The 12,708-nt window shown below is 44.8% G+C and overlaps 1 protein-coding gene across 4 annotated transcripts; it reads right to left on the bottom strand.

Moving 5' to 3' along the window:
* Positions 1–6,841: 6,841 nt before the first annotated feature.
* Positions 6,842–12,374, bottom strand: LOC139259419 (uncharacterized). Of its 4 annotated transcripts, none has more exons than XM_070874884.1 (2): positions 11,923–12,374; positions 6,842–9,763 (listed from the first exon to the last, which is right to left on the bottom strand). In XM_070874884.1, exon 2 carries the CDS (start codon positions 8,872–8,874, stop codon positions 7,714–7,716), a length of 1,161 nt encoding a protein of 386 aa, XP_070730985.1. In that variant the 5' UTR covers positions 8,875–9,763; positions 11,923–12,374; the 3' UTR covers positions 6,842–7,713. The 4 variants fall into 4 exon arrangements, with proteins under 4 accessions (XP_070730985.1, XP_070730984.1, XP_070730986.1 ...); XM_070874883.1 differs by having other exon boundaries at positions 6,842–9,741; XM_070874885.1 differs by having other exon boundaries at positions 12,235–12,374.
* Between the last annotated feature and the right edge of the window lie 334 nt (positions 12,375–12,708).

Raw genomic sequence — 12,708 nt, 5'->3', positions numbered from 1 at the left:
GGTTTTGATCTCCTAATCTGAGGAAGGACATTCTTGCTATTGAGGGAGTGCAGCGAAGGTTCACCAGACTGATTCCCGGGATGGCAGGACTGAACTATGAAGAAAGACTGGATCGACAAGGCTTATATTCACTGGAATTTCGAAGAATGAGAGAAGATCTCACAGATTCTGACGGGATTGGACAGGTTAGATGCAGGAAGAATGTAAGGTAAAAAACGGAAATGAAGGTAAAAAACGGCCTGAGGTCCTACGAGACGAATTTAGGGAGCTAGGAGCTAAATTAAAAATTAGGACCTCAAAAGTACTAATCTCAGGATTGCTACCAGTGCCACGTGCTAGTCAGAGTAGGAATCGCAGGATAGCTCAGATGAATATGTAGCTTGAGGAGTGGTGCACAAGGGAGGGATTCAAATTCCTGGGACATTGGAACCGGTTCTGGGGGAGGTGGGACCAGTACAAACCGGATGGTCTGCACCTGGGCAGGACCGGAACCAATGTCCTAGGGGGAGTGTTTGCTAGTGCTGTTGGGGAGGAGTTAAACTAATATGGCAGGGGAATGGGAACATATGCAGGGAGACAGAGGGAAGTAGAATGGGGGCAGAAGCAAAAGATAGAAAGAAGAAAGTAAAAGTGGAGGGTAGAGAAACCTAAGGCAAAAAGCAAAAAGGGCCACATTGCAGCAAAACTTTAAAGGGGCAAATTGTGTTAGAAAGACAAGCCTGAAGGCTCTGTGCCTCAATGCGAGGAGTATTCGGAATAAGTTCGACGAATTAATTGAGCAGATAGCAGTTAACAGTTATGATGTAATTGGCATCACATAGACATGGCTCCAGGGTGACCAAGGCTGGGAACTCAACATCCAGGGGTATTCAACATTTAGGAAGGATAGACAGAAAGGAAAAGGAGGCGGGCTGGCATTGCTGGTTAAAGAGGAAATTAATGCAATAGTAAGAAAGGACATTAGCTTGGATGATGTGGAATCGGTATGGGTGGAGCTGCGGAATACCAAGGGGCAGGAAACGCTAGTGGGAGTTGTGTACAGACCACCAAACAGTAGTAATAAGGTTGGGGACAGCATCAAACAAGAAATTAGGGATGCATGCAATAAAGGTACAGCAGTTACTTTAATCTGCATATAGATTGGGCTAACCAAACTGGTCGCAATGCAGTGGAGGAGGATTTCCTGGAGTGTATTAGGGATGGTTTTCTTGACCAATATGTCGAGGAACCAACTAGAGAGCTGGCCATCCTGGATTAGGTGATGTGTAATGAGTAAGGACTAATTAGCAATCTTGTTGTGCGAGGCCCCTTGGGGAAGAGTGACCATAACATGGTAGAATTCTTTATTAGGATGGAGAGTGACACAGTTAATTCAGAAACAAGGGTCCTGAACTTAAGGAAAGGTAACTTCGATGGTTTGAGGCGTGAATTGGCTGGAATAGACTGGCAAATGATACTTAAAGGGTTGACAGTGGATAGGCAATGGCAAACATTTAAAGATCACATGGATGAACTTCAGCAATTGTACATCCCTGTCTGGAGTAAAAATAAAATGGGGAAGGTGGCTCAACCGTGGTTACCAAGGGAAATTAAGGATAGTGTTAAATCCAAGGAAGAGGCATATAAATTGGCCAGAAAAAGCAGCAAACCTGAGGACTGGGAGAAATTTAGAATTCAGCAGAGGAAGACAAAGGGTTTAATTAAAAAGGGGGAAATAGAGTACGAGAAGAAGCTTGCCAGGAACATAAAAACTGACTGCAAAAGCTTCTATAAATATGTGATGAGAAAAAGATTAGTGAAGACAAATGTAGTTCCCTTGCAGTCAGATTCAGGTGAATTTATAATGGGGAACAAAGAAATGGCAGATCAATTGAACAAATACTTTGGTCTGTCTTCACGAAGGAAGACAAATAACCTTCCGGAAGTACTAGGGGACCGAGGGTCTAGTGAGAAAGAGAAACTGAAGGATATCCTTAATAGGTGGGAAATTGTGTTCGGGAAATTGATGGGATTGAAGGCCGATAAATCCCCGGGGCCTCACAGTCTGTATCCCAGAGTACTTAAGGAAGTGGCCCTAGAAATAGTGGATGCATTGCTGACAATTTTCCAACAGTCTATCGACTCTGGATCAGTTCCTATGGACTGGAGGGTAGCTAATGTAACACCACTTTTTAAAAAGGGAGGGAGAGAGAAAGCGGTAATTATAGACGAGTTAACCTGACATCAGTGGTGGGGAAAATTTTGGAATCAATTATTAAGGATGAAATAGCAGCGCATTTGGAAAGCAGTGACAGGATCGATCCAAGTCAACGTGGATTTATGAAGATGAAATCATGCTTGTCAAATCTTTTAGAATTTTTTGAGGATGTAACTAGTAGAGTGGACAAGGGAGAACCAGTGGATGTGGTGTATTTGGACATTCAAAAGGCTTTTGACAAGGTTCCACACAAGAGATTGGTGTGCAAAATCAAAGCACATGGTATTGGGGGTAATATACTGAATGTGGATAGAGAACTGGTTGGCAGACTGTGGATAGAGAACTGGTTGGCAGACAGGAAGCAGAGAGTCGGGATAAACGGGTCATTTTCAGAATGGCAGGCAGTGGCTAGTGGAGTGCCGCAGGGTTCCGTGCTGGGACCCCAGCTCTTTACAATATACATTAATGATTTGGATGAAGGAATTGAGTGTAATATCTCCAAGTTTGCAGATGACACTAAACTGGGTGGCGGTGTGAGCTGTGAGGGGGACACTAGGAGGCTGCAGGTTGACTTGGACAGGTTAGGTGAATGGACAAATGCATGGCAGATGCAGTATAATGTGGATAAATGTGAGGTTATCCACTTTGGTGGCAAAAATGCGAAGACAAAATATTATCTGAATGGCGGCAGATTAGGAAAAGGGGAGGTGCAACGAGACCTGGGTGTCATGGTTCATCAGTCTTTGAAAGTTGGCACACAGGTACAGCAGGCGATGAAGAAGGCAAATGGTATGTTGGCCTTCATAGCTAGGAGATTTGAGTATAGGAGCAGGGAGGTCTTACTGCAGTTGTACAGGGCCTTGGTGAGGCCTCAGCTGGAATATTGTGTTCAGTTTTGGTCTCCTAATCTGAGGAAGGACGTTCTTGCTATTGAGGGAGTGCAGCGAAGGTTCACCAGACTGATTCCCGGGATGGCAGGACTGACATATGAGGAGAGACTGGATCGACTGGGCCTGTATTCACTGGAGTTTTGAAGAATGAGAGGGGATCTCATAGAAACATATAAGATTCTGATGGGACTGGACAGGTTAGATGCAGGAAGAATGTTCCCGATGTTGGGGAAGTCCAGAACCAGGGGTCACAGTTTAAGGATAAGGGATAAACCAGTCTTAGGATAAGGGGTAGGCCATTTAGGACTGAGATGAGGAGAAACTTCTTCACTCAGAGAGTTGTTAACCTGTGGAATTCCTTACTGCAGAGAGTTGTTGATGCCAATTTATTGGATATATTCAAGAGGGAGTTAGATATGTCCCTTACGGCTAAGGGGATCAAGGGGTATGGAGAGAAAGCAGGAAAGGGGTACTGAGGGAATGATCAGCCATGATCTTATTGGATGTCGGTGCAGGCTCAAAGGGCTGAATGGCCTACTCCTGCACCTATTTTCTATGTTTCTATGTTCCCGATGTTGGGGAAGTCCAGAACCAGGAGTCACAATCTAAGGATAAGGGGTAAGCCATATAGGACCGAGATGAGGAGAAATGTTTTCACCCAGAGAATTGTGAACCTATGGAATTCTCTACAACAGAAAGTTGTTGAGTCCAATTCATTGGATATATTCAAAAGGGAGTTAGATGTGGCCCTTACAACTAAAGGGATCAGGGGGTATGGAGAGAAGGCAGGAGTTGGGTACTGAAGTTGCATGATCAGCCATGATCATACTGAATGGTGGTGCACGCTCAAAGAGCCGAATGTCCTGCTCCTGCACCTGTTTTCTATGTTATGGGGAGCAGGCAGGGAAGTGGACCTCAGTCCATGATCGGATCAGCCATGATCGTATTAAATGGCGGAGCAGGCTCGAGGGGCCGTATGGCCTACTTCTGCTCCTATTTCTTATGTTCTTGTCTTTACCTGTGGAAGTGAAGGTCACTGCTGCACTTGCCTTCTATGCTTCTGGCTCATTTCATACAGCAATTGAGGACATGAAATGAGCCAGAAGCATATTGAGGACATGTGCTGCATCTCACAGCATGCCGCACATTGCTGATTTTGACAGGTGACTGCTGCACTGTATGTCAAAAGGGACCAGTTCATCAATTTCCCTATGACCATGCAGGGAATGCAAGAAAGGGTTGTGGGGTTCTCCAGAATTGCTGGCCCCCCAAAGGTACAAGGTGCGATCAACTATACCCACATCACCTTGAGAGCACCTTTGGACGACTCCGAAGTATATCGGACAGGAAAGGGTTTCGTTCCCTAAATGTGCAGATTGTCGGATCATGGCAGTGGATGCCAAATACCCAGGTAGCATCCATGATGCTTTCATCCAGTGGGAGAGCATTCTATGTACCATGTTTCAGGAGCTGCCAGAAGGGCACAGCTGGTTGCTCGGGGACAAAGGTTAGAGGCTCGCCACTTGTCTTATGACCCCCCTATGCAATCCCTGCACTGAGCCAGAGCGTTGGTACAACAAGTTGCATATAACGACTCCCAGCATCATAGAGCGGACAATTGGAATACTGAAGCAACGTTTGCGATGCCTGGATCACTCTGGAGGCTACGTCGGTCAGTTCACTGTCGTATGCTGCATGCTGCACAACTTGGCCATCATGAGAGGCCAGGCCCTGGACATTGAAGATCCTCCTGAGGAGAGAAGGTGGGATGGGGGAGGGAGGGGACAGCAAGAAGAGCATGAGGAGGCTGCGAGGTCGAGGAGGAGGAACAGCAGCAGCAGGAAGACGAGGAGGACCAGCAGCAGGAGGAGCAGGACGACGAACCCATGCCACTATCTCAACCCGCAGGACGACGGCGGAGGAGGCGGCCTTATGCATCTATTGCCACAGCTAGAGACTTGCGTCAGCGGCCAATCCATGATCGCTTTGCTGCCTGAAGGCTAAATGGCCCGACAGTGTTGACTCTTTGCATCTATTAGTGTGAAAAAATAACGTGCATCATATGTACATAATGTTGTGTTGGTCTATATTGCTTTCATTCAAAAAATAATGTGGTGTTGGTTTATGTTGCTTTAACTCAAAAGATGATGTGAAGAAATTATGCTTAAATTTTAAAAATAATTAGGTTTATTAAACATTTGTACAGTTTTACTTAACTTTAATAAAAAAAATTGTATCAAACTTTAAACTTTTCAATGAAGAAAACAACAAGTAGCAACAACTAACAAACAAACAAACAAACTCTAGCTGCCGCCATCTCTCCTCCCGTTTATTCAAAGACCTTAGCGCTGTGCACCGCTCTTGCCTCTCTTGTTGCCTCTATCCCCACCCGTGCCCGTTGTCTCAGACTTCTGCTTCCTCACCATGACCCCAAGGTTTTTTCTGCTTTGTGCGCATTTGTTGTTGGTGGGGCTGGACAGGGACAGACCTGGGAGACAGCTTTGAGGAAGGCCCGGGTTCATCGTCGGACTCCTCTTCAGCCTGTGGATGAACCCTGGCATACTACCTGACTTTGGTCTAGGGTTTGGAAAGTTGATGCTGCCAATTGTTGTTGGGCAATGACAGCCTGGGTGTGTCTACTTATTGCAGCAGCTATCTCCGACATTCCCTCCCTAATCTGTCCTGACACAGCATCAGCTGCCTCCGACATTCCCTCACTAATCTCCGACATTCCCTCCCTCATCTCCGATATCCCCTCCCTCATCTCTGACATTCCCTCCCTCATCTGTCCTGACACTGCTCCCATTTCTCCAGACAGTCCCCCTAATTCTATCCTCATCCCATCCATGGTGGCCAGGAGCGATCTGGTTAGCTCAATGCTCTCCCCACTCATTCCCATGATCTGTCCTATGATCCCTGCATTTTGCATTTCAGGTTGAGCTCTCCTTCCCACCCTCCTTGACCGTCTCCAAGGTGTGGCTTGCTCCAATCCACTGGGACCCGCAGCCTCAGACTGTACCCCATGAAATGTCGTGTCAGTTGTATCGCTCAGCAAAGGGCTTGGCGTTCTCAGGGGGTTCACCAACTTCAGTTGCAATGTGACCATATCATCATTGGGGTCTTTCTGCTGCCCTTCATTGTCCAGCTCATCCTGAAGTTGATGGAAAATATCTGAACTGGTGGCTTCCTGATCTTCTGCTTCAGCTTCTGTCTCTTCCTGTTGCACAACATCTGCAAAACATAACAAAGCAGATGTTTGGTTAGCAGCTGGAGGGGGCAGAGGGGACAGGGTGGCATGAGTACACTGCGGGGCTTACCCTCTGTCAGTAACCTGGGCCCAGCGTCCACATTGGTGGTTGATCTTCTCTTGCGAGATTGAATCATATTAGTGGTCCTCTGTTCCATGGCTGTTAGTTGCAGATTACTTGGTGCACCTCCTCCAATTTTTGACCTTTCTCACTTCATCAGTGACACCTTTCTCTGCAAAGATGAAAATAGAACTTCTTAAGAGAGTCCTTCCTTCTGCTGTGGTGGCCACACACACACACACATTAGTCACATTTACAAATGTAATTGCTGTGCATAAATACTTACAGTAACTGCTTGGCCAAGGTCCTGTCACTTCCCTTTGACCTGCACGCTGCTTCTCGGGGTCATGGCCACTGCATTGAACTCTCCTGCAACTTGTTCCCAAAGTTTTGCTATGTTCATGTTAGTGTTTATCAGAAGAATCACTCAACACTCAGAGTCGGTTCCAACGCCAGTGCGGCCTTTATTGATGTCAGCGGGGTGGAAGTCACAGGACTGGATCCAGGCTTCTCTCCACTGAACAAAGGGTTTCATGGATCTTTATATGTTTTACAACAGTTTACTACAGTTACATACAACAGTTTACTACAGTTACATTAGACCAATAGATAGAGTTAGTCTCTAAACGTAAAGTGGCTCATGTGTTGCCAAGAGATTTGTTGCTAAGGGGTGTGTTGCTAGGAATGACTCATGTGTCTTGTAACATGGCCTGGGCCTCCCTTATCTTACTGTCCTTGGATGCTGTGTTTGGGTAGCCTCCTTATCTCAATCCTGCTACAGAGTCGTATTGTCCTTACTTTCAACAGAACATTTAGTCCTGAGGCCTGGCTGATTTAGAGACACCTGCAGAGTTTGCTTCTAGTCCTGTGTGTGGGAAACAACAAGTATCAGTCTCCAAGAATGCGGTCTAATTTCAGCTAACAGAAATCCCTTGAGGCTTCACTGGTAGCCATTTTATGGTACAAGTTACATATTTAGTTCTAACCTTATACTACAGGTGTATTTCTAACCTTATCCTACAGGTGCCATTGCCCTAGGGTGCCTAATACCTACAACAATTCCCTCCTTTCGGTAAGGGGACTAGTCCTAGTCCCCCTTTAACCGACCGCCCTACTTATGTTAGATTTTGTGCACGGCCCGGTACTCCCTGCCTCAACGTGCTGGCCAGTCACGCGGTTTCAGGAGTCCCGGTTGCTTAGATCAAATTAACTAAGGTCAAATCCTCCTTCTCCTTTATTAGATAGGCTTGTTTAGTATTTGGGGACCGGTCATGGGTCCCTCTTCGTTGTGCATGGTGCCTGCATGCCTGGCAGGCCATTATGCCCATGTTATTGCTAAGATCAATTGTATCCCGACCAGTATGTGTGAAATTATACGAATCCAAGGATGGATGTTCACATTTATTCCCCAGTCCCAGACCTTTCTCCACCAACTCTGACTTTGTAAATCTATTTCGATATCTTCTTCCAGTACTTTGATTTTAGTTTGCAGTTGGTGGTAGAGCTTTATGGATTGACCCACCCTGAGCCTCAACTCTCGTAATACTTCGGTTAGATGTGGGATAGGGACCTGATCTGGCTCGTCATAATCCTGCAAATGATCATGGAGCTGATCGGTTACATTAATAACTTCGGGCTTCCGACGCCTAACCTGGGTGATATGCGCTTGCCCAATCGTGACAGGTCGTAGTGGCGTAAAGCAAAAGTTCGGCTGTGGTATTGGGTACTGCAGGTCATTATACTGGTATGAACGCTCAGTAGTAGAGACGCAGTATCTTCCTTTCCCTCCGTTGCCTGCCCTCGCAAAGTGCATGTGTGCGGGCACTATTTCTAGTACACACCCGTCGGTTCGGTTAAACCCGCACTCGTCTAGCTCACCTCGGCCTACCGGGTGAAAGCATACTTTGATCCCCCCCCTTTGCTTGCAATCTGTTAGGGAAATCCTGGTAAGTATGTCGTTTCGGCGAACGGCGGAAGCGGTGGTTAGATAATAACGGATGGAGACATTTTCCCGTATTACTCCGATATTCTCTAGTTGGTACAGGGGGAACGGCCCTGAGTCTGGCGTGGCTATAGGGATCATCAGGACTATCCCTATCCCAGTATTCCTTCCCATCTGGCAGTCTGGAATTGCTGGGTATACTCGGGTCAGTCCCTTCAGAATACAGTTATCCAGAGTCCCCCTCTGGTTTGCCAACTGAGCCAAATGTGAACTGTCTATCCAATCGGGTACTTCCCCGCGTTGGATCTGGTCGAGATTGTGGCGGATCTGTCCCACCATCCACAGACCATAAGCGTGACAGAGTTGCCGCTGTCTTTGCTTTCCTGTATCTTTTTTTTCTCTATCAATGAGGTGATTGATGGTTTTGGCGTGAGCTTCCAGGACTGAGATGCCATCCAACTGGATTTCGGCACCCTCCTTTCCTAGGTTGGCTTGGTCTTCCTGGTTTTGCTCCACCCTCTCTAATAACCCCTTCATCACCCCTCTAAGATGTTCCACCCTCTCATTTAATCCTTATATGTCTATCAAGTTTACTACGGAGGTCCCTGTCTTGAAAACGGTAGCAATATCATTAACTAGTTCCCTCTTTGTCCTGGGGGCTGACCCCTGTCCTCGGAATCTACTGGCACCCATTGCACGGCAGCCTGTTGCATTACAACTTTACTTAATACATTGTACATTTTCCTTGGCTGTTCTGAACAGTTTTACGGCATCTGGATGCCTGAAATATTGATCAGAACAGGCACAATTTCATGTTTAACATTATCATACAATAATTCCCCTTCGTTGTACATTACAATCCCATTTTCTGGTCCCTTAGTAGTTATGGGACAAGGCAGTTCCTCGGGCAATGTAGTGGTTCTTATGGGGCGCGGTGTCGGAGGGGGTGAGAAGCATACTAACAATGATATTGCAGCCGCCCCCACCTCCTCGTAGTACCCACACAGCCCCACTCCCTTTTTGCGGATGACTGATTGCTGGGACTGTCCCGGAGGCGCGCAAATTATGCCAAAAGTACATTCATCGGCCCTTTGACATCCCTCCGTTTAATGCAGCTGCTCCTTATACCCGTGGAGCACTGTACACATACCCGGTTCTTATTAAGATTTACTTGTAACCATGCATTAAAATAAGTCCTGTCCTTGCTCCAATCCTTGGCTGCTGGGATGCACATTCCATCCATTAAATTAAACAAGACTCCATAGTTCATGTAGTTGTTTATTTCCTGAGTGCGCTGCAATCTGTTGGTATCATCCAGTGTTTGCGTGGGTCTTGAGGTTCCCTGTATCATGAGTCCCCAGTGTCGAAGTCACCACTGCGATCCCATCTTGGTGAGTGTTTTATCTGAAAATTTTAAACAGATAGCCTGGTCGTCACCAGGTATTAGGTTCTGGTTTACTTGTGTCGCTGTCACTCTGTGGAATCGAAGGTAAGGATTAGGTTAACCATATTCTTTATAGTTGTACCATCTCTATCACTTCATGTCCCTGTCTGGGCTGCCGTCGGTTTTGCGTTTGAGCCTGCTGTGCTCGAGTCTGCACGATGACCCATATTATTACAAACTCCAATCAACACCAATGCGACCATTATTCCTCCAAACATCGTTGTCTGCTTTACCGTTAGGTTGGGTTTGTGGACAACACCTACCCACCGTGGGGTACATTGGTTCTATTGCCATAGGTGATGGTGGTATGGCTGCGCACTGCACTATCCGTCTAGTCCCGTTTTTTTTTTAAAACATCTCTTCCAGCCTGTTTAGCTTAGCTTTTAATTCTTCAATTTGTTTTGTTTGAGTATCTATTTCTTTATTGTATCAGGCAAGTATTATTAGATAAGCTAGTTCTGTTTATATTTTTGTTTCCTCTGTTAGGTGAGTCTTTTTTTCTATTAAGAAATCCAAATTAATAATGTTCAGTATAAAACGGCTGTCACTGGAAAGGGTTAACTCCTTTCCAGGTTTGTAAGAAGACCTGATGTCATTACGTGACTTCACGTAATCATCTGAAAAAAAAGTCTTTGTGCCTTCAAAACTTGCTTAGAAATTAGGAATCTGTTAAACAGCATAAATAATAAAAATCTTCTCATCAGGGAAGACGGCATTTTAGAGTAAACTCCAATGTTTTCTTAACTTCTAATTCAAGTACTTGCCAAATAATCTATTTTTTTAAATTGATTTAAAATGAGACCACACATTTTTAATAGCAATTTTGTTTACTGAAATTCAATTTTGTTTTTTTTTAAATTTCTCTCTCAGCACAAAATCTAAACTTTTATGCCAGTTCCATTTTCTATAAGAATTTAAGAGTTCAGTAAGATTCTCTAATTCCAAGTTTTTTTTTGTGCTGAGTTCGCATAGCTTAAATCTTCAAAACCCTCCTGCTTGTTTAGACTGTTCGGGACTTTTCTTGATAAACACTGTCCATTTTGGAAATCTTTTCAAACTGCATTGAAACTTTCTCATAATTTAAAATTCGAATCCATGTAGAGTGTTTTTTACCTCTTCCAATTTTTTTTTTTTCTAATTAAACCAATATCTTTTTCATAGCAAACATCAACTAGTATTTAGTAAGTTATGTCTTTTTCCATCACAACCACATTTGTTAATTTCAATCTTTATTTAAAACTTTTTTTTTTGCTAGAAGCTTTATTTTTAAAAGCATTCTTTATCTCATTCCGAGACTAAATTTATGTATTTCAACCCAATGTAATCATCATTGCATGTTTTCTTTAGGCAAGTAAGTGAGCGTGTCAAATAAATCTTTTGCTCAACAAACCTATCCTTTGTACATTTCCTAGCTCCGTAACTTATCATCCGAATAAATCCACACCTGCGTTTCTAACTTAAATGTCTTAAAACTTCCCACATACAGGACAACAGTACAAAGGGTTAGCTAAAATAAACAGACACTTGCATTCCTCTTCCAATCAGGCTGTCAGAAACATGACAATATAAAAATTCATTCCGCAGTCACAAAATCACACAGGGACTCTCACTCAACGACCAGACATTTACAACAGTCTCTCTTCTTTCCTATTAATTGTTTTGGCCGGCTCTATTCCTCTTCCATACTTCACTTAAGACAATCACCGTCAGTTTTTTTTTATTGATTAACTTCCTATGTTAATTTACATGGGCTCGCAGTATTAAGACCACAGCCTTTTTTCTTTTTTGACTTTCCGTTCCTTCTCCCACCATTCCCGTTGGGCTGCTGGCAGGTCCTGAGTATCCCATCCTGCTCTAATCATTTTCTCTATTAGTTTCTTTTGCTTTTCCGCCAGATGGTGGATAATGGACCCTTCTGATCCCCACTGGAGTTTACTTGCTTTCATGGCCATTCCTGGGTAGGACTAGAACCGTTAGGAATCTACTCTCAGAGGTTTGCCTTTTACCTCGCACAACTTGTAGTAGACCATCTCTGGGCTACTGTCAGGTCACAAGTTCTGCTGTTACACAGACTTATACAATTCTTAAAACGCGTTTAAGCAATTCCCGCAGCGCTCTACGTATCCTTAACGACTACCTACCACCGCTCTTCCCGTTGGTCCGACCCTGTTCACAGGTTTGGATTCTGTTAGCCGCTGTACACCGCTTGGTTCTACCCCAGGGTATATCTCAAATTACACTACTGGGTCCGGAAGATGTCTTTCAGTATCACGATCCCACGGTCCAAGTGTGTTCCGGCACCTACTTACTGCCTGGCCGTCACGTGGGACTAAAGTCCTCTTAATTCAGGCTCAGGCTAGGTGTTTGAGATATTGGACCATCTCCTCGTGTCGATCAACCAGCATCCACCTTCCGCACCCTTTATAAAAAACATTTTTTAAAGATATATTCACCCGGTTTCTCCAAGAGCGTCAGCGACCCTGAAATCCTGCTCGTGATGCCACTGTTAATGTTAGTGTTTATCAGAAGAATCACTCAACACTCAGAGTCAGTTCCAAAGCCAGTGCGGCCTTTATTGATGCCAGGACTGGATCCAGGCTTCTCTCCGCTGAACAAAGGGTTTCATGGATCTTTATATGTTTTACAACAGTTTACTACAGTTACATACAACAGTTTACTACAGTTACATTAGACCAATAGATAGAGTTAGTCTCTAAACGTAAAGTGGCTCATGTGTTGCCAAGAGATTTGTTGCTAAGGGGTGTGTTGCTAGGAATGACTCATGTGTCTTGTAACATGGCCTGGGCCTCCCTTATCTTACTGTCCTTGGATGCTGTGTTTGGGTAGCCTCCTTATCTCAATCCTGCTACAGAGTCGTATTGTCCTTACTTTCAACAGAACATTTAGTCCTGAGGCCTGGCTGATTT

The sequence above is a fragment of the Pristiophorus japonicus genome, chromosome 3 (genome assembly GCF_044704955.1).
Source record: "Pristiophorus japonicus isolate sPriJap1 chromosome 3, sPriJap1.hap1, whole genome shotgun sequence".
Classification (NCBI taxonomy): Eukaryota; Metazoa; Chordata; class Chondrichthyes; family Pristiophoridae; genus Pristiophorus; species Pristiophorus japonicus.
The sequence above is the reverse complement of the archived record's forward strand: the minus strand, read 5'-3'. Positions and strand labels throughout refer to the sequence as shown.